This window comes from Macaca fascicularis, chromosome 4 (assembly GCF_037993035.2).
Source record: "Macaca fascicularis isolate 582-1 chromosome 4, T2T-MFA8v1.1".
In the NCBI taxonomy this organism is placed as follows: domain Eukaryota; kingdom Metazoa; phylum Chordata; class Mammalia; order Primates; family Cercopithecidae; genus Macaca; species Macaca fascicularis.
The window spans coordinates 146,007,541-146,031,818 of record NC_088378.1 but is presented as its reverse complement, the minus strand read 5'-3'; the positions used below and the strand labels follow the sequence as shown (position 1 = coordinate 146,031,818).

The 24,278-nt window shown below is 41.8% G+C and overlaps 4 protein-coding genes across 6 annotated transcripts; 2 read left to right on the top strand and 2 right to left on the bottom strand.

The window, feature by feature from the left end:
• Positions 1–2,323: 2,323 nt before the first annotated feature.
• LOC102116507 (histone H2B type 1-J) lies at positions 2,324–9,303 on the bottom strand. Its single transcript, XM_005553805.5, has 2 exons — positions 8,875–9,303; positions 2,324–3,162 (listed from the first exon to the last, which is right to left on the bottom strand). Exon 1 carries the CDS (start codon positions 9,256–9,258, stop codon positions 8,878–8,880), a length of 381 nt encoding a protein of 126 aa, XP_005553862.1. The 5' UTR covers positions 9,259–9,303; the 3' UTR covers positions 2,324–3,162; positions 8,875–8,877.
• Positions 9,304–9,550: 247 nt separating this feature from the next.
• LOC102119981 (histone H2A type 1) lies at positions 9,551–10,258 on the top strand. Its single transcript, XM_045390015.3, has one exon. The coding sequence runs from the start codon at positions 9,584–9,586 to the stop codon at positions 9,974–9,976; it is 393 nt and encodes a 130-aa protein (XP_045245950.1). The 5' UTR covers positions 9,551–9,583; the 3' UTR covers positions 9,977–10,258.
• A 3,016-nt stretch (positions 10,259–13,274) lies between these two features.
• Positions 13,275–24,030, bottom strand: H2BC12 (H2B clustered histone 12). Of its 3 annotated transcripts, XR_010586481.2 has the most exons (3): positions 23,580–24,030; positions 22,978–23,029; positions 13,275–15,611 (listed from the first exon to the last, which is right to left on the bottom strand). XR_010586481.2 is itself a non-coding variant. In XM_005553806.5 (2 exons), exon 1 carries the CDS (start codon positions 23,967–23,969, stop codon positions 23,589–23,591), a length of 381 nt encoding a protein of 126 aa, XP_005553863.1. In that variant the 5' UTR covers positions 23,970–24,030; the 3' UTR covers positions 13,275–15,611; positions 23,580–23,588. The 3 variants fall into 3 exon arrangements, 2 of the variants coding, with proteins under 2 accessions (XP_005553863.1, XP_065400372.1); XM_005553806.5 differs by lacking the exon at positions 22,978–23,029; XM_065544300.2 differs by lacking the exons at positions 13,275–15,611; positions 22,978–23,029 and adding an exon at positions 17,776–17,914.
• H4C9 (H4 clustered histone 9) lies at positions 16,204–17,497 on the top strand. The gene has a single exon (XM_045390019.3). The coding sequence runs from the start codon at positions 16,231–16,233 to the stop codon at positions 16,540–16,542; it is 312 nt and encodes a 103-aa protein (XP_045245954.1). The 5' UTR covers positions 16,204–16,230; the 3' UTR covers positions 16,543–17,497.
• Positions 24,031–24,278: the final 248 nt, after the last annotated feature.

Sequence of the window (24,278 nt, the reverse complement as noted above, 5' to 3'; positions counted from 1 at the left end):
CAAAAATTAGTGGGGTGTGGTGGTGCTCGCCTATAGTCCCAGCTCTCAGGAGGCTGAGGCAGAACTGCTTGAATCAGGGAGATGGAGGTTGCAGTGAGTCGAGATTGCGCCACGGCCCTCCAGCCTAGGTGACAGAGCAACACAGAAGAGAAGAGAGAGAAGAGAAGAAAAAAGAGAAGAGAGAAGAGAAGAGAAGAGAACCAGTTATTTCCACTGTTTTCAGAACAAATCAACAGACTGAAGTTTACTTGTGTTGACAGTGTGTGAGGTTACAATGTGATACTTACTATTCTTGAGGAGATGGAAATGTTCAGAAAAGAAGCCACACAAAGTACATGGCAGAAGAGCAAAAATGCAAAACAGGCTTAAAGAACCCTGAGTTTAGAAAAAAGCAATAGATCAAAGGGATCAAGAATGGGCATTAGAAGATGAAACTGAAGACAGAATAGGGAGTAGGTTCCAGGCATGGAAACAGGACATTCTCTGTGAGGAAAAGGGAAGAACTTGTTTAGTTAGGCATGAAACACACATTCTAGGTAGAAATAATTTTTTTTTTCTTGAGACGACATCTAGCTCAGTCACCCAGGTTGGAGTTCAGTGGCACAATCTTGGTTTACTGCAACCTCCGCCTCCCAGATTCAAGCGATTCTCCTGCCTCAGCCTCCGAGTAGCTGGGATTACAGGCGCCTGCCACCACGCCTAGCTAATTTTTGTATTTTTAGTAGAGACGGGGTTTCACTGTGTTGGCCAGGCTGGTCGTGAACTCCTGACCTCGTGATCCGCCTGCCTCAGCCTCCCAAAGTGCTGGAATTACAGGCATGAGCCACCACGCCCGGCCCGGTAGAAATAATTTTTCAAAACTTAGCTGGAAAAATGTATATAGCAACAAGTAATGGTTTAAAACTCAGACTAAAAGGATAGAAGCTCTTTTGAAAAACTTTTTGAGAAGTTGCTTTCTCAAACTAAGCTTTGAAGTGTATTTCTTATCTGTCAGGAAGGTTGGAAGATAGAGAGCTTAGAAGTGGAGAAACCAGAAACTTTTCAAATAAGGTCCCCAGATGCTAGGCTATGTTCCTTCAGCCTCTGAAGTCAGCAGTGAATACATGTGACACAGCATGTGTTCGTGCTATGTGCCACGAATCCATGAAGGAATGAATGAAAAGAAAGCAAATGTGCGGGAATAATCTATAAGAGTTGGCAAGTCATTGGAGGTGGAGATGTACGTCTAATGCGTGGGAATGCACAAATCTGTAAATACGTGTCAAGTGAACCGTTGGGTACATGCGGAAAAGGAATGTGGAGGGAACATGAGCTGATACGAGAAGGAGCACATTTCAGAATCAAAATTATTCTGCTTTCTAGTACTGGCTTTGCCACTTTTATCAGTCTTGTGACTTAAGGATGTTTTCTACTCTAAGTCTCAGCTTCATCTCTAAAATGAGGATAATGATACGTGTTTGTGAAAAAAATTAAGTTGGATAAAATAAAACAATGTAAATGACTCATGTTTTGTTTTGTTTTGAGACAGTCTTGCTCTGTTACCCAGGCTGGAGTGCAGTGGCACCACCTCGGCTCACTGCAAACTCCACCTCCTGGGTTCACGCCATTCTCCTGCCTCAGCCTCCCAATTAGCTGGGACTACAGGCTCCCGCCACCACACCAGGCTAATTTTTTGTATTTTTAGTAGAGATGGAGTTTCACCATGTTAGCCAGAATGGTCTAGATCCCCTGACCTCGTGATTCGCCCACCTCGGTCTCCCAAAGTGCTGGGATTACAGGCATGAGTCACCGCGCCTGGCCATGACTCACATTTTATTGTCCCTTAATACATAGCCCTGAATAGACTGTGGCGATTTTTTATGATAAGGTCCTTTTGGTGGCATTTTCGAGAGGAGTATCTCAGGCCATGTGCTTGCAAGTGCAGATTTAAAATAAGGAGAAATCTAGGCTGGAGACAAGTTTGCCAGCATTCAGCCATTCAGCTGTACTACGTCACCTACTCTGTACTAGGGCCAGAGAGGAAACAATGGCTGGTGAAAGAGCAACTGATATTTCTGAAGGCAGGAAGATATAAATAATTAGAACAAAAGAGAGGGTGAACAACGAATAGTGTTGACAGCGCAGCCCTCAAGTCTTGGGTCCTTCTAAGTGCAAGATGAAAAAGGAAGCCTTCATGACACATAAATTCTTACGAGACAGTGTTTCTCTTCTGGGAGAAATGGAAACTCGGAAATCAGTGCTCTCAAAGGGAAATTAGGTATGATTTCTTGGGAGCCACAACCCAACCAGGCTATGAGGCTTTCCAAATAATAACAGTCCTGAGTTTGAGCCTCAGAGAAGGCACGTATATTTTCAAGTCATGCACTGTATCAACTGCCTTTTTTGGTAGATAAAAGAAAATACTGTATATGCTAATAAACATTAACAAAAAAACATTCAGGTAAAAAGAAGAAATCTGAGTTTTAACAAAACTGAAAAACACTCAGAAGAGGACTATATGGAATGACAATTTGTTTTTCATCTTCTGGATCATCCCCTGAGGAAAGCAAAGAAAGTTCCCTCAGGATATTCCAGTTGGCAACAGCGGAGCAGAGGAATATTACTTTATTCATTTATTCAGAGAAGTACTTTGCTGGGCACTGTTCTAGAAGATGGGAAATACAAGTGATCAAAATATAACCTACTCCACAACTCTCAAATCCAGCTCCAAAAAACTTTTAGTGTGGAGGATGGTACAGTAAAGATAATAAGCCAATAAATAAGTAAAACATAGCATTTCAGATCTGTATATTATGACAAAAAAAAAAAAAAAAAAAAAGGCCTAAATTGGAACAGGAAACACAGATGGGGTGCTGAATTACAAGATGGCAGTTAAAGAAGGCCTCACTGACAAGATAAGTTCCCAGTGTTAGGACCCCAATATCCTTCCTTACAAAGGGTGGGGATCCCACCCTAGAAAAGGAATAGCAGTTCAGCCGCCCCACAGCAGCTGTGGCAGGGCTGCTTCTGGATACCTTCATGGAGAAATGCACAAACTGCCCTTCATTTCAAAGGTGAGCATCAGTGTCGTCTTCAGAGAAGATGCAGCCATTGTGGGGTTAGGGTTTCTCTCCTCAGGTCACTAGTGTAGGTGCACCTGCTGAGAAGTTTCAGCCATTCCACCTGCAATAAGACAGATAGTTAATGAGAAAAGCAAGAGACAGAACCTGTGAAGAACATGTGACCATCAATCATTTGAATGAAAGGGGACAAATTTGAATGAAAGGGGACACATTTGTTTATTTGTGTTTGTATAAAGGTATTCCAGACAGGTACACAGGAAACGAAAAGTGGTTCACTGTAGTATATCAAAGACAAAACACAGCCAGGCCTTAGTTTAAATGACAAAAACAGATTTTATTTAGTAACCACTGACAGTGGGAAACCATCTGGGTTTCATAACTGGCACATATCAAAATCAGGCTCCACGAAGCCTGGGAGACGAGGGCCCTATCTTCAGACGTTGACTGAAACAAATGGTAAATTCCTTTGGCAGCATCAATTGAGTTTTCTCAGGCAGGCACTTGAGGAGATTGGGCCTATTAGAAACTACGTTCGGGTTTGTTCAGGTCTTTATAGGCCAAGGTGGCCACCTAGTCCAGAAGAGGGCTCAGAAGAATCCGCCTACAGTTTGGTCAAAAAGAGAATCGTTGCCAAGTAGATGAGGGAACTGGGCGGCTGGGGACTGTTGGGGATGGGATGGTTTATAGTATTTTTTGCATATTCAATTATTAAACCGTAGCAATGAAATACCTAATCGAAATAATAAAACGAAACAAAGTTTTAGCTACATTATCCTATCCATTATCGCCACAAGATGGCGATAGCGCTTCTCAATTCGCCTGCGGGACAGAGGAGGGTGCGGCCCCGAGAACTCCTCTCTGTGCCAACTGCAGCGTTTCGTTAGTTCAGTCGCCTGAGCTTTTCTGCATGTAGATTCCTCTCAGGGTAGCCCTTTGTTGACCAAAAAAGAAATACGTTCACTGATTTGGCCAGCTTTTTTTTTTTTTTTTAAACTTTTTTTTTTGGAGGGGAAAGGGAGTGGTCATGGACATCCCGAAGTAGACACAAAAATACAGAGAATCCTGCACTTCCCAAGGCTCGTCGCGGAGGCTTCAACAGTTACCAACATCTTGCCCATTTTGTTTCATTATCCGCACCCACACTGACAGATGAGGGAGTCTAAAAAATATCCGAAACATGAAATCCCATATATGTGATTTTAATTATGAATATTTTCACAAATATCCTAACAGATACGGATATAAAGAAAATACACTGAGATTTTACACCTAAGAAAATTTTAAAAATGATGTGGAACATTATCCAATACCTAGCCCTTAAAGAAAGAAAATCCTGAATTGTCTCAAGTATTTTTTATACTGATTTTGTCTGAATGAGATCCCACCAGATCCAAATACGGCATTTGGTTGCTGTTCCTCTTGAATGTATTAAAATCCGTAAATTTACCCAGGTCTCCAAGTAGCCTGACTGCTCTTTGAAAAAGGAATTGAGACCATAATCTGGGTGGGAATTCTCACTGATTATGGATTGTCATTGCTTTTAAAACATTCTTTGAAAAGTGTTGTGGAAAAAATGGTTTTCTTTCTTTTTTTTTTTTTTTTTTTTGAGATCTGTCGCCCAGGCTGGAGTGCAGTGGCACGATCTGGGCTCATTGCAATCTCCGCCTCCCGAGTTCAAGCGATTCTCCTGCCTCAGCCTCCCAAGTAGCTGGGACTACAGGCACGCACCACCACGCCTGGCTTATTTTTGTATTTTTAGTAAAGACCGGGTTTCACCATGTTGGCCAGGCTGATCTCCTTCCTGACCTTACGTGATCCCCCCGCCTCAGCCTCCCAAAGTGCTGGGATTACAGGCGTGAGCCACCGCGCCCGGCCAAAGGTGTACTTTTTATGAGAGTATTTTTAAAAATACTCAAATTATCTGTCACGGTTCCTTGCCTATGCCCCTAAAAAGAGAGGGGAGGGGTGGGGGAAGCGGGGGGTGGAAACAGAAATAAAAAGAAAACTGACAGAGGAGGAGTCCAAAAGCCCAACTCCCATTAAGTCAAGACTTCCCACAGTTCTTTAAGCCAGCAAATGAATGTAATTTAAACTGCTTCAAACTTCATATAAAAATAAATCATTTTTGGTAAATCAATAAACAAAGAGGCATCTCCATGACTACTGGTGGGAGTATGTACTCCTCCTTTTCTAAAACAAAAAAAAACAGCAGAGAGCCCTGAGTTGGAAACATGGAAAGCATAACTTTTTTGAGTTGGCTATTATTAAGTGTAATATGAGACGGACCACTCCATTCCTACATCTCTTTTCTTTAACCAATGCATTTTGGCTACAGAAGAAATTATGCCTTTTCTTAGCCACTATTCAGCACATCTACAACATCCAAAATTGAACAGTACTCCAAGAGGGTGCTAAATGACTACATGCCACTTTAACTGAGTCTTCCAAAAACTGAGACTTCTGCTTATAAGGAATGTGGTACACATTAGGACTACTGAGTCCCATGGTCATCCATTCATTACCTTACCCTTTCTGTATAATGGGTCCAAAAAATGTTGAGATATGAGGTATAAAGTGTTCAGTAAGTTCATAGGTGGTCCTGCTAGCAATAGCAAAGTGAAGCATATCCAAATTTAGAGGGTTTATCTCAGTGAAGACAAATCCCTGCCTTATCCATCACAAAATACTTGCAAGAATACAAGAATACTTCCCCTGACATATGGGGCACTTAGCAGCATCAGTATCCAGAGGTCAGCCTTGGTGAGCTAAGTCTATACTACAGAGCTCAAGTATCACCTCTACCATTGCCTGCCATCCTGGTCACATTGTTTACAAATAAATCACTTGGGCAATCAGTGGGGTGATAGGAAAAGAGACTACGTAACAGCCATATGGTTGATGTGTACCTGATTGTTGATAGCCTCCTCTGAAGAGTGAGAATTTAGGTTAGTATTCATATGGGACATTATTCTCATACTCTGGGACCATTCTGGGAAATTCGTCCATATCACCATTCCCCAAAGCTTCTTGTCAACACAGCCTCCACTTTTGCCCACTTAAAATCTCTGTCTATCCAAACCATTAGCCGTGTACATTCAGTTTAGATCACTCTCCTTCTAGAAAAAGTAAACAATGGCATTCAGTACTCCAAATTGTGCTGAGTGGCAGCAATTCTTTTTCCTATTGTCATTTATGGACATACTTGAGTTACAGCTTCTAATGCTACTGTTACAACTGGCGTCAGTACTATTAGCCAGCTTATATTGAATGCTCACTATGTACAGGACATTGTTGTAAGTATACCAAAACTATTTGCTCAAGAGGCACTATTACATCCCCTATTACATTTTAAAATGAAGGGAAAAGCCAGAGGAAAAAAAAGAGAAAAAAGCCAATTCTTCAGGAACTGGTTAGTAATGGGTTGAACTTGTAGCATTCAGTTTTTTTTGTTTTTTGTTTTTTTTGGAGACGGAAACGCCTCTGTTGCCCAGTCTGGAGTACAGTGACACAATCTCGGCTCACTGCAACCTCCGCCTCCTGGGGTCAAGTGATTCTCCTGCCTGAGCCTCCTGAGTAGCTGAGATTACAGGGTCCTGCCAGCTCACGGGCTAATTTTTGTATTTTTAGTAGGGATGGGGTTTCACCATGTTGGCCAGGCTGATCTCGAACTCCTGACCTCAACTGATCCACCAGCCTCGGCCTCCCAAAGTGCTGGGATTACAGGCATGAGCCACCCCGCCCAGTCCCATTCAGTTTTTCAAGCAAAGTATTAACTTTTTGTCCTTATTCTTAAGGGGATACTAGCAAGATGAAAATAACCCATAAGGTGATCATTTGTTTCATTACCTCTTAGGCAGGTTAGTCTTCTGAGTAACAGAATTAGCTGGGTTCTTTTCAACTTAACTTTGTGTAGTTTTCGAAAACCTAGCCTTTACAAATTTTCACCTGTGGCTGGACGATATGCCCATGAGTCAGTCGCAATCCTCCTTTTCTTACAAACTCTGCTTTTTATTCTGATTTCTATATCTTGTAAGACAAAGAAGCAAGTTATTTAGCTTGGAAATTATCATCTGACTATTTGGATTAATAGAGAGGGTCAGAGGCCCCTGTAACATAACAATAATGTCATAAAAGTAATTTAAGTTCTGTTTATTCACAGAATTGATAACAGTTCAGTTATCATTAGTATGGGATTATGGTGAAGTAAAAGAACTTGAGTGTGTATTTTCTACATAGAAATATATACAACAAACCAGATAGCAATTCAAAGAGATATGTTTTAGAAACTCTACAGAGACAGTTTTCAAAGGCTGGACAAGTGTCCGAGAAAAAGCTCAAAAAAGAAATTTCATAAAGCAGACAATATTTAACTGGGCTTTGAAAAAAATAGGACATGAGTCAACAAAAGTGTGTATTTCATAGTGGATTTAACAAAAATACTAATTGCTTTAGATGCTATTACTGTGCTAAATTTAGATCCATTTTAAATAAACTAGATAGTAACTCGTTTATATACAATTACTACCTTTGAAACCAAAAGCCAGTCATAGTGGGAGCTTCCAAATGCTTTATAGACCTTGGATTTTTACCTAAGAGACACATGACTGAATAGTTACAACCTAGAGCAACATCGTTTGTTGGATGACTGGTTCTCATTTGTGACAACCTGAATAAGGGGGAACTTGTTTTTCCTCACTTCTTCTAGGCAGTCAAAAACAGTATTTAAAATACTAAAGAAAGGAGTTTTAAAATTGAAATTGACTTATTTCAGAAAAGAGTTTGGGATAAACGTCCTCAAGTTTTCTGCCTTAACACCCCGAATTGTCCTGTTTAGGCTTCTAATGCCTTTGCTTATATAGATATGCCATAAAGGGAAAATAGTATTCTAATTAGAGATAAAGCATTGATCAGGCTGAAAACTACCGCCTTCAAATTCCATTGCAGCCGGACTGGATGGCTCACGCCTGTAATCAGCACTTTGGGAGGCTGAGGCTGGTGGATCACCTGAAGTCAGGAGTTCGAGACCAGCCTGGCCAACATGGTGAAATCCCGTCCCTACTAAAAATACAAAAATTATCCGGGCATGGTGGCGCATGCCTCTAATCCCAGCTACCCGGAAGGCTGAGGCAGGAGAATCGCTGGAACCCGGGAGGCGGAAGTTGCAGTGAGCTGAGATCACGCCACTGCACTCCAGTCTGGGTGACAGAGAAAGTCTCCCTCTCAAAAAAAAAAACAAAAAAAAAACTGATTATGTTGCCATAAAGGGTCCCTTTTTTAAAAAATCGCTGTATCCAATGAAAACTGAGAAGAAATCAATCTCCTTCCCGAAAGCGATAAAATACTAAAGAATGAGAAACACAAACTGACAGTTTACTGAGTTTGTTAAGGCAGGCCAAATAAAGGCGGGGTTTGAATTCCTTTGGCGCACCCAAACCGGCCGTGGACTTCCTGGATACAGCAACTAATCAGGATGCAGACAGGAAGGGTGGGCGCTGCCCGGACAAATTCAAACTGATAACCGCTGCAACTTGGCACTGTTCCAACTCACTATCCGCTGGGGGACCGACGAGTATTTTAATCAGTTTCGAACGTGTAATAGAAAGTCTCCCCATCTCCTTACTTAACTCCAAGGGGATTAGAATGGCAGATCTAAAAAAAATCATTAAGAATTAGTTCAGACTAAAAAAACAGTAGTGAGTTACAAGTACTATGTCAATGGCCAGCACAGGAGGAATACAAGCACCAGCTCTCTCTTTGAGAAGATGGGTGGCTCTTAAAAGAGCCGTTAGGGTCGAGTTTGCAACCAACTCACTGTTTACTTAGCGCTGGTGTACTTGGTGACGGCCTTGGTGCCCTCGGACACGGCGTGCTTGGCCAACTCCCCGGGCAGCAGCAGGCGCACAGCCGTCTGGATCTCCCTGGAGGTGATGGTCGAGCGCTTGTTGTAATGCGCCAGGCGGGAAGCCTCACCAGCAATGCGCTCGAAAATGTCGTTCACAAACGAATTCATGATGCCCATGGCCTTGGACGAAATGCCGGTGTCAGGATGGACCTGCTTCAACACCTTGTACACATAGATGGAATAACTCTCCTTGCGGCTGCGCTTGCGCTTTTTGCCGTCTTTCTTCTGCGCCTTAGTCACCGCCTTCTTGGAGCCCTTTTTCGGGGCGGGAGCGGACTTCGCGGGCTCTGGCATAGCGAACACTAGCTACAAAGCTCCAAGGAAAAAGAAAAACACGGTGAGCAAGGTACGACAAGGCGCTTTTATATAGAATCGCTTATGCAAATAAGGTGAAGAGTTGAAGTCTTGTGTCTGATTGGTAGTTATTCAGGGTAACGTCAGAGGTCAGTTCTGCCCAATCAGGATTCGCAAATCCAGAAGACGTACTGCCATTGGTTGGAATTAAACTGCAGTCCTAACCAACAACACGTCTTCTTTTTCGCGCCCAGTAGTGTTTATAAAAAGCGCCGCCTGTCCTGTTTGTTTCGTAGTTGCTTGTGGTGAGTTAGTTGCGCTCGCAATGTCTGGACGTGGCAAGCAGGGAGGCAAGGCTCGCGCTAAGGCTAAGACTCGCTCCTCTAGGGCTGGGCTCCAGTTCCCCGTGGGCCGAGTGCACCGCCTGCTTCGCAAAGGCAATTATGCCGAGAGGGTTGGGGCCGGCGCGCCGGTGTATCTGGCAGCGGTGCTGGAGTACCTGACAGCGGAGATCCTGGAACTGGCGGGCAATGCGGCCCGCGACAACAAGAAGACTCGCATCATCCCCCGTCATCTCCAACTGGCCATCCGCAACGACGAGGAACTCAACAAGCTGCTGGGCAAAGTCACCATCGCACAGGGCGGTGTCCTGCCCAACATCCAGGCAGTGCTGCTGCCCAAAAAGACTGAGAGCCACCACAAGGCGAAGGGCAAGTAACTACCTGGACTAGTTTGTGGCAACTGGAGTAAAACGAGTCCAAACAAACGGCTCTTTTAAGGGCCACCCACGTCTTCTCTAAAAGAACTTAACATTTCCACGTGGAAGAAAATGAGACATGGGGAAAACTTAAGTCATAAGTTACCCATCCTTATACCTTTCTAAGACAGTGTAGCGAACACCGCAGATTTAAAAAAAAACTAGAGGGGAGGTGGTCCAGATTCTACCACGTTTAAAAGTTAGGATGTGAACAGATGTATTAGGCCACTACTTAATTTTAAACTTAGCGTGTGTCCACAGAGTGCCAGTGGCTTCGTGAGTTTTTGAAGCACTTTGGCACAAGGGTTATTGCCCTGGCTAGAATTTAGCAGACAGCTATTCCACGCAGGCCAAGGGCGGCAAGAAGTCTCCCCGCTATGTGCCCTGCACGGTGACCCTGCGCGACGTACGGCGCTACCAGAACTCCGAGCTGCTGATCAGCAAGCTGTCTCCTGCGAGAGCTCGTTGGTGACGCCGCTGCAGGAGAGCGAGGCTGCAGGACTTTTGTGACACGATAGTCCACCTCCCTGCAAAGGCTCTCTCAGAGACACATCTTTCCTGATGGATAGCTGTGAAGCATTCTCTTACCCACCCCACTGCATGTTTCAAAGTATTCCTTTAAAATGAAGTGAGTAAAACACTGGGATGACGTTATCTGGAGCCCAAGAAATATTTCTCATTTGGAAAGGCCTAATATCCTAAGTTGCTTACCCAGAAGAACTTGACAGGATAGTTATTTCTAATAAACCTTAAAACCCTTTCAGGAAATTTGAGGTAAAGTGTTAGCACACAGACTGTTAAAACGTCTTCCTCACAAATACGGGGGAAAATATATAGAGGATTATCATATGGTTAACAAATGATGAGTATTAGAAATGCACTTTAGAAATGAGTATTAGAAATGTTTATGAGTATTAGAAAAGTACAGTGTTGGGCGTTCCTGACACAAACTGAGGCCTCCTAGCAAGACTGGCAGATTTCTGTGGAGGAGGGTTATTTAGTACGATAGTGCAAATAACTTTTGGTGTTGTAGCTAAATAAGGAATATTCATACCAAGATTGCACAATCTTGCCTCCTACCTCTGTTCACTGAACTCTGATGTAATTTATTTATTTATTTTATTTTATTTTATTTTATTTTATTTTTTTGAGACGGGGTCTCGCTCTGTCGCCCAGGCTGAAGTGCAGTGGCGTGATTTCGGCTCACTGCAAGCTCCGCCTCCCGGGTTCACACCATTCTCCTGCCTCAGCCTCCCGAGTAGCTGGGACTGCAGGCGCCCACCACCATGCCCGGCTAATTTTTTGTATTTTTAGTAGAGACGGGGTTTCACCGTGTTAGCCAGGATGGTCTCAATCTCCTGACCTCGTGATCCGCCCGCCTTGGCCTCCCAAAGTGCTGGGATTACAGGCGTAAGCCACAGCGCCTGGCCCACTCAGATGTAATCTTGAGAAAAAGACATTAACAGTTTTCTTGCGTATTGTACACACTTTTGGCTGTCTGGTAACATGGAAAATCTCAGAATGATGTTTTAAGTATATAAAATGCCAAACAAAGTTAAATTACAGTTATCAGAGTATTTTTGAAACTTGATAGTGATAAATGGGCCTATATAGTTATGTTGTTAATATAGTTAACACATTATATAATTTGGTGAGCCTAATTGCTGTTACTAATTAGAGGAGTATAAATGTTTCAAGATAACTCAGCAATTGTAACGAGAAATGAAACATCTAATGTCTTTTGGGTTACAAAGTAACAGGTACTGAGATTTGTGGCCTAAATTCATAATAAAGTGAAATGTTCAAGTTCAGTCAAGGTTAACTTTTTAAAAATAGATATTTTACTACCCAAACTCACAGACTTCCCCTTCAGCACCTTCCAATTGCTGAATTTTATCCTTAGGGGCGTTGTGACATATAAGTATGGACCTCAGGTTAAAAACTCTTGCTCTAAAATTTGGTCGACCTACCCCATTTCTTTTCAGCTCCTTTTCTCTAGATACCTCCTCTTCCTATCTGGAATTTCTTTAGCACTTAGTCTATTGACATCTCGTAACCTTTTATTGTTTCTGTTTCTTGTTCTTAAAATATAACTACTTCCAATCCTAGTATAAATATGATGTTCTGGAACAGAAATAAGTGCTGACAATTAGCAAAAATAGGTACTTGAGCAAAATTGTAAAATATTTGGCTTTTTGATGGATTTTTATACTGGGTAACCCAAATAATAATTTTATTCATTTTTGAGTTGTTCGTCTTTAAAGGTCTTTCAACTTATTTAAATTAATATTTAATAAATTTCACAAATGTATAGTGGTTGGACACAGGATGTATTTTGCAAGTGTAACTGTCACTGGAAAGGGGTCCCAATCCAGACACCAAGAGAGGGTTCTTGGGTCTCTCTCAAGAAAGAATTCGAGGCAAATCCATAGAGTACAGTGAAAGCAAGTTTATTAGAGAAGTAAAGAAAATTGTTCTTTTGTTCTATTCTAAGGATATTTATAGTTATTTCTTGATTACATGCTAAACAAGGGGTGGATTCTTCATGAGTTTTCTGGGAAAGGGGTGGGCAATTCCCCAACTGAGAGTTCCTTCCCCTTTTAGACCATATAGGGTAACTTTCCTACGTTGCCATGGCATCTGTAAATGGTCATGGCACTGGTGGGAGTGTCTTTTAGCATGCTGATGCATTATAAGTGTGTATAATGAGCAGTGAGGATAACCAGAGGTCAATTTCCTCGCCATCTTGATTTTGGTAGGTTTTGGCTGGCTTCTTTACCTCATGCTTTTATTAGCAGTCTTTATGACCTGTACCTTGTGCCAACCTCTTCTGTGACTCATTCTGTGAATACAAATGCCTTAAGCTTCTGGGAATGCAGCCCAGTAGGCCTCAGCCTTATTTTACCCAGCTCCTATTCAAGATGGAGTTGCTCTGATTTAAACGCCTGACATAATAAAGTTTGCTGCTAGATTTGTTTTGTAGTGTGAAAGAATGTGAGTACTCAGAGTTACTCTGTTTGAACTAAGTTTATCTTGATAGTCAGTTATCCTATTAGAAAAGAGACTGATTAGCATCACATTTTAAAAAATGTTATACTGTGTGTATGTTTACTATTGATTTCAGGACTAAATTTACCGTCAATTTCAGAAACTAAAGAGTCTGACAAACTCAAATATCCTTGTAGGGGAGGCAAAATTTTACCACTATCCTCTTGAGTTTTTATGGCTGGGCCTGATAATTAAACTGACATAAGACAGATTAAGAGGAGAAAAGCATATAACTTTATTTAATATAAATTTTATGTGGCATGGGACATGGGAGCTCTAATTACCCCAAAGAAGTAGCAAAACCTAAATGCTTTTATAGTAGGTTGAACAGAGTAAATTGTGAAAATGTAACTATGTAGGAAGGCTAAAGGAAAACAATTATTTTAAGGAGATCTGCTTGTACAGAATTTTCTTGGTTTCAACTTCCTGTCCTTGATGAAAATGTTCTTTTCCTTTTGGTACAAGGAGGACATCTTCCACACCAGGCCTCTGAGCCCAAGCTAAGCCTGTGATATGCACATATACATCCAGATGGCCTGAAGCAACTGAAGATCCACAGAAGTGAAAATAGCCTTGACCGATGACATTCCACCATTGTGATTTGTTTCTGCCCCACCCTAACTGATCAATGTACTTTGTAATTCTCCCCACCCTTGAGAATGTACTTTGTGAGATCCACCCCCTACCCCCAAAATATTGCTTTAAACTCCACCACCTATCCCAAAACCTGTAAGAACTAATGATAATCCCACCACCCTTCGCTGACTCTTTTTTCGAACTCAGCCCGCCTGTACCCAGGTGAAATAAACAGCCTTGTTGCTCACACAAAACCTGTTTGGTGGTCTCTTCACACGGACATGGGAATTTTAATTCCTGCTTTTAGGGAGGAAAAAGGGAACAGTGAGAGTGCCTTTCTGCCTTTCTTGTACCTACTCTTTTAAATTGCCTTTATCTCAAAATCTTATTCCAAAATGGCATATTTTGGGATGGCATATTCTGCCACATTTTACCATTCATTGCTATCCTTATTGTCACTAATTGCTATGTGAAAACTCATGAAATCAGATACAGAAAATGGCTTCTGATTGGTGAGAAGCTCAAGCAGAGAAATATATTTGTTAAGTAATGTTGGGGAAAATACAATTTTGAAATCTCCCAAAGAATAGAAAGGAAATAATTTTATTATTGAATAAGCATTAAACCAGAGAGTTGCTTATCACAGGCAATCTTACGAAGAGATTGCAAAACCAGAAAGAAATCTTGCTTTCTTATTAGGAATAGCCATGTTGGATAGGTTTTGCAATTCGAAGTTAGGTGACAGCTAAAATTTGGCCTATTTTCTCACTGGAAACTGGGAGACAGAGCACTATCTTTTTTAATGATGAACATTTCAAAGAGATAGCTCTCCAGGCATTGAGAAAATATTCTCAGTTATAAGGCCTGTTTAGTCATTAAAAGGATTTGCATACATTTTAAAAGGACAGAGAAAGACATCTTGAAAGTGATGGGAAAGGAAGTCTCTTGTTTACAACAGATAATTAAGCCTGTTATTTTTAATTTGTATTTACCCTTAGATTAAGTATTCAATTAATCTATGCTCCCTTACCCTCTTTACAACATATACTGAATTCAGCTACAGCAAGTTACAGCCAGTCATATCAATTTTGTTTTGTTTTGTTTTCCAAAGATGTATGGCAAGTTTTCTTTTATTGCAACATAAATGCAAAAATTTTAAAAGTATTTTAATGAAAAGTTTATCTTCATTTACTTTATGACATTTAAGTGGAGTACTTTGAAAATACTTCAAGCATTGCTGTAAGGAACTCATTGAAATAAAGAGTAGCAAGAAAATCACCAAATAGGCCGGGTGCAGTGGCTCATATATTCAGTATATGATAAGTTCCTCAAATCAGTGGGGGAAATAGGTCATGTATTGTACTGACTAACCAGCTGATTAACTTTTTGAAAAGTTATTTCTATAAACAAGAAATCAAATCCTTATTAGTACAGTTGGATTATTTAAAATGGTTCTACCCAGCATTAGTTAAGGTTGTAGGCATATCAGAAACTGCTACTGGTGTAGGGGCCAAGAGAAAACCTCCCTTTTGCCCTCTGAAAGTTTACTGAAAATCAACTGATAAGAGAATATTAATAAGAGAAAAGGCATACAAATTTATTAAGGTACAGGGCTGGGGACCACAGAATAACTACCTCAACGCCTCAGTGGGGTACAGAAGCTTATATACCCTTTCTCAGAGGCAAAAGAGGAGATGGGTAATGTAGACAATTTTTTGAGGAACAGTAAATGATTATTAGGGAGAAGGAATGCACCAAGGAGAAAGAAATTAACTTGTAAATGATTCTCTTTGGAATCTGAATGAGATCAAGAGGCCAGCTTTATCTTGTGGGAAAGTTCATCTAGGTATAGTTGCATTCTTCAGTCGTCTTTTCTGCATGCAGTAGATAATGAGGTAACCGAAGGCAATTGTGCTTCTTTTGGTAAGAAGCTTTCTTGGTCATATCAGGAAATTCCAGAGAAAGTCCCTCCCTGGAAGAGAAACAAGACAAAGTTAGAGGGATCTTGATTCTTAGACTTGTTTCTGAGAACCTTCAATTTTCCAAAGCACCCAGGATTACCAAGCTCGGTATCTGGGGGGATAATTCTACACCCCAAACACTGGAAATTAAAATAAGTAGAAGATAACTTAGCAATATACCTGAAAGATCTTTAAATTCTATATGAGTCTATCTTGTATTGCTAGGAATTTAGCATATGGAGTATATTTCCATGGTATATTAAGGAGAAAAATGCCACAAAATAGCATAGTTCCACACAAATAAAGAAAACATGTATATATGTAGAGATAATATTTTATTCTTTTTGCTTTATGTATCTTCTATAATGTTAACATTTTTGTTATGAGGCAGGAATCATGTTAAGTGAAAAAAGGAAGAAAAACAGCCTAGGTCTCGAGGATTAAAAAGGACTGAAGGAGAACAAAAGGGAGTAGTGCACAGCAGGCCTGTTTCCCTTTTAGGTCCCCTCCCCCGACGGGGAGGGACTTCCCGCCAAAGCTCTTCCGGTTTTCAGTCTGGTCCGCAGGGTTTACCCATAAAAGAAAGCTGCCATCACAGGCAGCAGATCTTTGTTCTCTGATCACTTGATAATGTCAGGACGCGGCAAAGGAGGTAAGGGTCTGGGGAAAGGGGGTGCCAAGCGCCACCGCAAAGTGCTGCGCGACAACATCCAGGGCATCACCAAGCCAGCCATCCGGCGCCTTGCCCGCCGCGGCGGTGTGAAGCGCATCTCCGGCCTCATCTATGAGGAGACCCGCGGGGTGCTGAAGGTCTTCCTGGAGAACGTGATCCGGGACGCCGTGACCTACACGGAGCACGCCAAGCGCAAGACGGTCACCGCCATGGACGTAGTCTATGCGCTGAAGCGCCAGGGCCGCACGCTTTATGGCTTCGGCGGCTAAACAGCATTTTGAAGCCCTGTCGTTCTCTAAAAAGGCCCTTTTTAGGGCCCCTAAGCTTTCAACAAAAGAGTTAAAATGACAGCAAACTGAGTCTCTTAATAGGGTCCTTGTCAGTGAGTTCTCTTATCCTGTTTTACAAGATTAACTCGGGATGTCGAAAGTGGACTGATGACTACAGATGGCCCTGGGCCGAGATTTCCCAAGGCTAGAAGAGCCTCTGCTGGCCAGTAACTTCTGGCGGCTGCTTGCAAATTGCCTGCAGCCGGTTTACCGCTCGGATTAGGGGCGGGCTAGACACTTAACTTCCCTCTGGCCCTTCAAATACGTCTCGGGAGAGATGAGGGGTTTGATGGGGGCTCCATTAAATGCTGGAGCCTTCAGGATTTGGAGTGGGGAGCAGACCATACTTTTACTACTGTAGAAGACAGCTGGGCAGTCTTAAGAGTCTTAGTAATAATATTCCTTTATATGTTTGCCTTCTGATACGATTTTTAAATACTGAAATATATCAAGTATACAAAATGCGCTGGTGACCACACCACTTATTCAACAACTACAGTTAAAATCCTCATGTCCCTTCTCAGTAGCACAGCCCTCCCTTTTTCCTATCCTAGAATTAACTAATATTCTAGGATAAACTGATATTCTGAATTTGGTGTTTACTGTTCCTACGCATTTTTAACTTTAGATGCACATACCCCTAAATCTATTTTAAACATCTTCATGAATTTTTACATTTGCTCTTGAAATATATCCGTGTTGAAATGTGCAGTTCTACGTTATTTTCACCATTAATCTAGTTTTCTAATGTGTCAGTAAATACTTTATTCATTTCTGTTGATTTTTTTTTTCCTCATTACAAAACAGCACTGTACACACCTGTGCATTTTCTGGTTACATGAAAGTGGAATTATTTGGTAAAAGTATGTGCATATTAAACATGAGTAAAAATGAACAATTTGCTTTCCAGGATAGTATTTTAAAATTTACACTCCCATATTCCACCAGCAGTGCTTCAGAATTATTGTTTATCAGCATTTCCTTATGTCAGATTGGAGTTTTTTCAATGAGATTTTTGGCTATTTGGAGATTTTCCCACTTTTCTGGGAATTTTGGTCTATCCAGATTCTCTACAGTTTTTATTTTATGAGTTTTGATTTGTAAATATTTATATATTTGAGTTTTAACTTTTTGTCAGTATGTGACAAATATATTCTGTCACCTTGTGGGTTCGTTTTTAACTGTTCGTGATATCTTTGGATGTACAGAATTTTAATAATGTTGGATTTATATTTTTTATAGTTTTTGAATGCTGCCTTTTCATAAAGGAGTTATCTGCCTTCCACTTTCCCCAGGAGCTGCAGGCATCAATCTGGGGAGAAAAAAAAAAGTATTTAGGCTGCTTATCTCCTGATTTGGCTTGAATTGGATAGTAAGGCTTTTCTAAAATAGCTCTAAGAGTAGCTTTAAGAGCAAGCTAAGGGAAGACCTCACAAAAGATTGATCTTACTCTCTAAATAAGCAATGATTAACAACACCTAAAATTTTCAAAGTATTACAAAAGGGACAAAAGAAACAGTGAAAGAGGAAAGTAATTCCTAAGATACACTGAAAGTTTGTTGAAAATTGTGTTAAACGCTTTACATGGATTATCTCATATCTCATATTTTCATGATAGATTTTACTACTCTTATTTTAAAATGACAAAATAGAGGTCAAATCAAATAACCAATTCACAAATGTTAGAGTCTGTGACCCAAACTTGTAATTTTTAAATTTTTATTCTTCCAGGAGCATAGATTCAAATTGCCCTGAACATACACTCACTCAAACCTGTAATATTCTTTTTTTTTTTTTTTTTTTTTTTTTTTTGAGACGGAGTCTCGCTCTGTCACCCAGGCTGGAGTGCAGTGGCCGGATCTCAGCTCACTGCAAGCTCCGCCTCCCGGGTTCACGCCATTCTCACGCCATTCTCCTGCCTCAGCCTCCCGAGTAGCTGGGACTACAGGCGCCCGCCACCTCGCCCGGCTAGTTTTTTGTATTTTTTAGTAGAGACGGGGTTTCACCGTGTTAACCAGGATGGTCTCGATCTCCCGACCTCGTGATCCGCCCGTCTCGGCCTCCCAAAGTGCTGGGATTACAGGCTTGAGCCACCGCGCCCGGCAAACCTGTAATATTCTTAATCATACTCTCTTAGTAGATAGAGAAGCCATCACAGAGAGTAGTAGTGGTGCTAGTCCTATAAGGGAGAATTTGGGGAAATGTGTCAGGACAGGTACAAAACCTGCCTGTCACTTATCCCAATAGGAATGAATTATTTTCATGTGTCAGTTTGTGGGCCTACCTGAGAAAGTCGTTTTCATTTTGTGTCTATATAGTTATGTTATTGTTAAAGAAATCTGCAGCATGTAACATGTCCTTCCCTGTCATTTTTCATGTTCCAAGCCCAATGGATTAAACACTCCCTTGGGAAAAACTGTAGTAAGTGGTGATGCCAGAAGGAATTGTAATCCTTTGCATAGTGCCCTAGTGGGTTTTAGGTCAAGTTCTGCTCATTGAGTGTCTTATGGTATAGCACTAGCCATGCATGGAGTTTGAGCACTTACAATGTGGCATGTGACTGAGGGAGTGTTTAATTATATTTTAATTAGTTTACATTTAAAAACTGGTGCTGGATTCAATTAGATAACATCCAAGTATGCTTGGAACACCTTAGGGACATGAATCAGAATCTTCTTATTCTAATTACAGATGAAGAATTCCCCATGAAAATTTATTTTGATATACTGTAAAAGTGTAAAATACACACTAGATTTTGAAGATTTGAAATGAAAAAAGAATGCAAGATATTTAATACATTCTGTATTGACTATATGCTGAAACTGTATTTTTGATACATTCTGTCAAATAGGATACATTATTACAATTAATTGTAACTTTTTTTTTTTTTTTGGAAACGAAGTCTCGACCCTCTTGTCCCCCAGGTTGGAGTACAATGGCGCCATCTCGGCTCACTGCAACCTCTGCCTCCCAGGTTCAAGAGATTCTCCTGCCTCAGCCTCCCGAGTAGCTGGGAATACAGATGCGTACCACCCCGCCTGGCTAATTTTTTGCATTTTAAGTAGAGACGGGGTTTCACCATGTTGACCAGGCTGGTCTTGAACTCCTGACCTCAGGTGATCCACCCACCTCGGCCTCCCAAAGTGCTGGCATTGCAGGCATGAGCCACTGCGCCTGATTTTTTTTTAACTTTTAAAAATGGTTACTGGAAAGATAAGAAGTACATGTATGACTTGTATTATATTCACTCCCCCCCTTTTATTTTTTTTTTGAGATGGAGTCTTGCTCTGTCACCCAGGTTCTAGTGCAGTGGCATGATCTCGGCTCACTGCAACCTCTGCCTCCCAGGTTCAAGTCATTCTCCTGCCTCAGCCTCCCAAGCAGCTGGGACTACAGGCGTCCCATTAGTCGAAACCATGCCCGACTAATTTTTGTATTTTTAGTAGAGACGGGGTTTCACCATACTGGCCAGGCTGGTCTTGAACTCCTGACCTTGTGATCCACCCACCTCAGCCTCCCAAAGTGCTGGGATTACAGGCATGAGCCATCGCACCTGGCCGTATTATATTTCTATTTGAGTAGTGTCTTAAGAGTAACAAACTGGTTTTCAGACACTTATAATAGGACAGAAAAATCCTAGTTCAAGAAAGAATGAGAAAGTAGGAGAAACCAAATGAACAACAAATTTCCCAGGCCGGGCACGGTGGCTCACCCACCCGGTTCATGCCAGCACTTTGGGAGGCCAAGGTGGGTGGATCACCTGACGTCAGGAGTTCAAGACCAGCCTGGCCAACATGGTGAAACCACATCTCTACTAAAAATATAAAAACTAGCCGGGCATGGTCACGGGCGCCTGTAATCCCAGCTATTCAGGAGGCTGAGGCAGGAGAATTGCTTGAACCCAGGAGACAGAGGTTGCATTGAGCCGACACAGTGCCACTGCACTCCAGCCTCAGTGACAGTGAGACTGTCTCAAAAAAAAAATTTTTTTTTTCCTTTCCTTCACGTATATTCCTGAAGACAGAGATAAGGTCTTCTCCCAGCTGTACTTATACCTCAGGTAATACCAAGAAAGCAGTGACATGATATATTACACTTCATGGGCATAGAGTTGTGACATTACTCCTTTGTATTAAGGACTTGAAGAATTACTAAGTTTTTCCAGCTCATCTAAGGTAGAAAGCCATGCCATTTTCTTAGGTCCATTGACCTCTTTACTTCCAACTTCTAGGCTCAGATACTAGATAACAACACAGACCAAACATATGATTGCCAAGTCCCTAACCACAGTTAAATAAACCTCCACTTTTCAATCCCAGAGCTACTCTCAGTTTCCCAAAGAATGGGAAAATCTGAAGCAGGCAATTATTCTGTGCAAGTGTTCTTCAGGAGGCTGTAACAATTGTTAGATTAAATTGCTGTGGTCCAGAATCACACAGCAATTATTGTAAAGCACTGAACTACTCTTTAAAAAATTATTTTATGAGACAGGAGACAATTTAGCACATTCAACTTTTTAACAATCTAAGAGAGATTATGAAATATAAAAATGAATAAAAGAGCCCTATTTTTGTTTCAAATTAAGTCAAATTAATACACATGGCTAATGAGAAAATACATGACAAAGAGATATGTGGTATAATGGGAACAAACAAGAGCATAATGGAATCTTGTTCTGATTCTAACGATCTGAGCAAATTAAGCTTTGCATCCATTTAGCTATTTGTAAAATAACATTGATCTGAACTTTTTGATTCCTTCAAGCTGTTAAACTCTGTGCTATCAACCGGGAATGGTTGCTCACGCCTGTAATCCTAGCACTTTGGGAGGCCGAGGCCGGTATAGATAGCCTGAGGTCGGGAGTTCGAGACCAGCCTGGCCAACATGTTGAAACCCCCATCTCTACTAAAAATACAAAATTTAGGCAGGCGTGGTGGCAGGCGCCTGTAATACCAGCCATTTGGGAAACTGAGGCAAGAGAATCGCTTGAACCTGGGAGGGGGAGGGTTGCAGTGAGCCAAGATCTCACCATTGGACTGCAGCCTGGGCAACAGAGCTAGACTCCGTCTTGCGGGGGGAAGGGGGGGGATATCTGTGCTATGGAGAGAAATAAAATGAGATCATTTTGAAGGGAGTGAGAAAAGGGGTGAGGGTGAAAGCAGGAGAAAGTTATGGCCACTTCCACCCAGTATTTCTATTAAAACACAAATGCACTTCCAGAATTTTATAAAAAGCAAAAAGGACTGAAAGTAAATTGTATAAAATCAAGATGTTATGTCCATTTGCAAAAATAGTTTGTAAGTCTAAAGGTAATAACAGCAGATAACTTCAGAGTAAAAATTTTAGTCTGTAAAGAGTAGTCAGGTATACCTGAAGGTAGAATTCATTGGCATAGTGTATCTTAGTTTGTTTTTAAATTTTATTTGCGACGGAGTCTTGCTCTGTTGCCCAGGCTGGAGTGCAGTCAGGTGATCTCAGCTCACTGCAACCTTTGCCTCCTGGGTTCCAGCAATTCTCCTGCCTCAGCTTCCCCAGTAGCTGGGACTACAGGCACACGCCACCACACCCAGCTAATTTTTGTATTGTTAGTAGAGACGGGGTTTCACTATTTTAGCCATGCTGCTTTCGAATTCCTAACTTCAAGTGATTGCCTCCTATATAGGTATAGATATAGATCAGTGCCTTCTATATAGGTAAACAATAAATATAATTATTTGTTGATACATTTCTTAGAATATTAGTGTAACCCCAAAATTGCTGATAGGATAAATAAGACTTAGATGAACAGTGAACATATGCTTTGCATGTATTTAAAGTTTTCCAATATGACCTTGCTAATCTCCAAATGCCCAAGGGCGGGCAATATCCCCAAAGACTAGAACAATGCATGGCCAAATATGTTAAATATATATACAGACACATATACGTTGAAAATTTCCCTGTGAAACTGGCCTGCATTTCTAAATCACAAATTTAGCCAGGTAACAACCTAGCTTAAAATTCGTGGACCCTTTCTTTCACTTGGTTCTTCCAAAAAAGTTCCACACTGCTTATCACCGGCATAGCCATTCTAGCCTCCAGTTACACAATAAAACCCACCCAACTCTGCTCAGACCCTGTGCTGCTGGGGAAGTTCCCTTCTCCTCTACTCCAACTTCTTGCTTGGGGGCGGACTGTCTCTAGTCTCAGTCTGTTGTCTCCCCTCTGGATCCAGTTGCTTTTCCTTTTCTATAAGTTTTGTCAAAGGGAAAAATTACTGATTGAGCCAATTGACGCTGAACATGCCTTAACAACTAGCAAACTATTCAAGAATCTCCGCGATGATCTCATGTTCCGTTTCTTCACTCATGAGAAAAGCTGTGCTCCTCCCCTTACCCTTGCAGACTATCCTGCCTGGTGGTCTGGCATCTTCCCGATGTCTTGTGGGCTGGAGAGGTGGAAACGGGGGGGGGGTGAGAGGGAAGCAAGGCAGAGCTGGGTACAGCCTAGAAGGGGTTAAACAAGGTAATTGCTCGCGCGAAAGCCATACGTACTGGTAGGCCATCGGGAACCAAATTTACAAATATATAAACTCAAGTTAGAACTCCTTTAAATGGTGGAAAGTACACGTGACACAATAGGCTTTCAACAAGTTCTAACAGGAAGTCACAGCACTCTACACAACGGAAGTATCCATTTTCGCGCCAAGAGCCAGGAAGCACTTTCTGTTAACGCAAATTTCCTGCACATCCTTAATTTTTTAGGCGCCATATTCCCTACTCAGTACTCTCAGTACTAAGAAAGTGCATATGGCTTCTTTAGCCTGTACTCGATTACAAGCACTGTACGCATTACTCAATGTAATGAGATCATAACAACCCCTTTAAAGACATCGCCATTATTTAAACCTGGATTAGGAACACGTGTTTGCAGCTCTATTAGCGACAATTTAAGTGGCTCTTAAAAGAGCCTTTGGGGTTGGGCTTTAAGACGCTTACTTGGCAGGTTTACTTAGCGCTGGTGTACTTGGTGACGGCCTTGGTGCCCTCCGACACCGCGTGCTTGGCCAACTCCCCGGGCAGCAGCAGGCGCACGGCCGTCTGGATCTCCCTGGAGGTGATGGTCGAGCGCTTGTTGTAATGCGCCAGACGGGAAGCCTCACCCGCAATGCGCTCAAAGATGTCGTTGACGAAGGAGTTCATGATTCCCATGGCCTTAGAGGAGATGCCGGTGTCGGGGTGGACCTGCTTCAGCACCTTGTACACGTACACGGAGTAGCTCTCCTTGCGGCTGCGCTTGCGCTTCTTGCCGTCTTTCTTCTGGGCCTTAGTCACTGCCTTCTTCGAGCCCTTCTTGGGCGCAGGAGCGGACTTCGCTGGCTCCGGCATGTCGAGGGCGAACTACGAGTCGAGGCGGACTAACAGCAGATCGAGAAAACGGGAAGTAATGGGAGCAAGGCACCAGGAGTCGTTTTTATATAGTACCTCTCATGCAAATGAGGTGAAGAGTTAAAGTCCTGTATCTGATTGGTGGTTATTCAGGGTGACCTCAGAGGTTAGTTATACCTAATCAACCAATCAGCAAATCCAAAAGATGTACTTCCATTGGTTAAAATTAAGTGGCAACTCTAACCAATGACATATCTTCTTTTTCGCGCCCAATGGTGTTTATAAAAGGCGCTGCCTCTCCACTTTCGT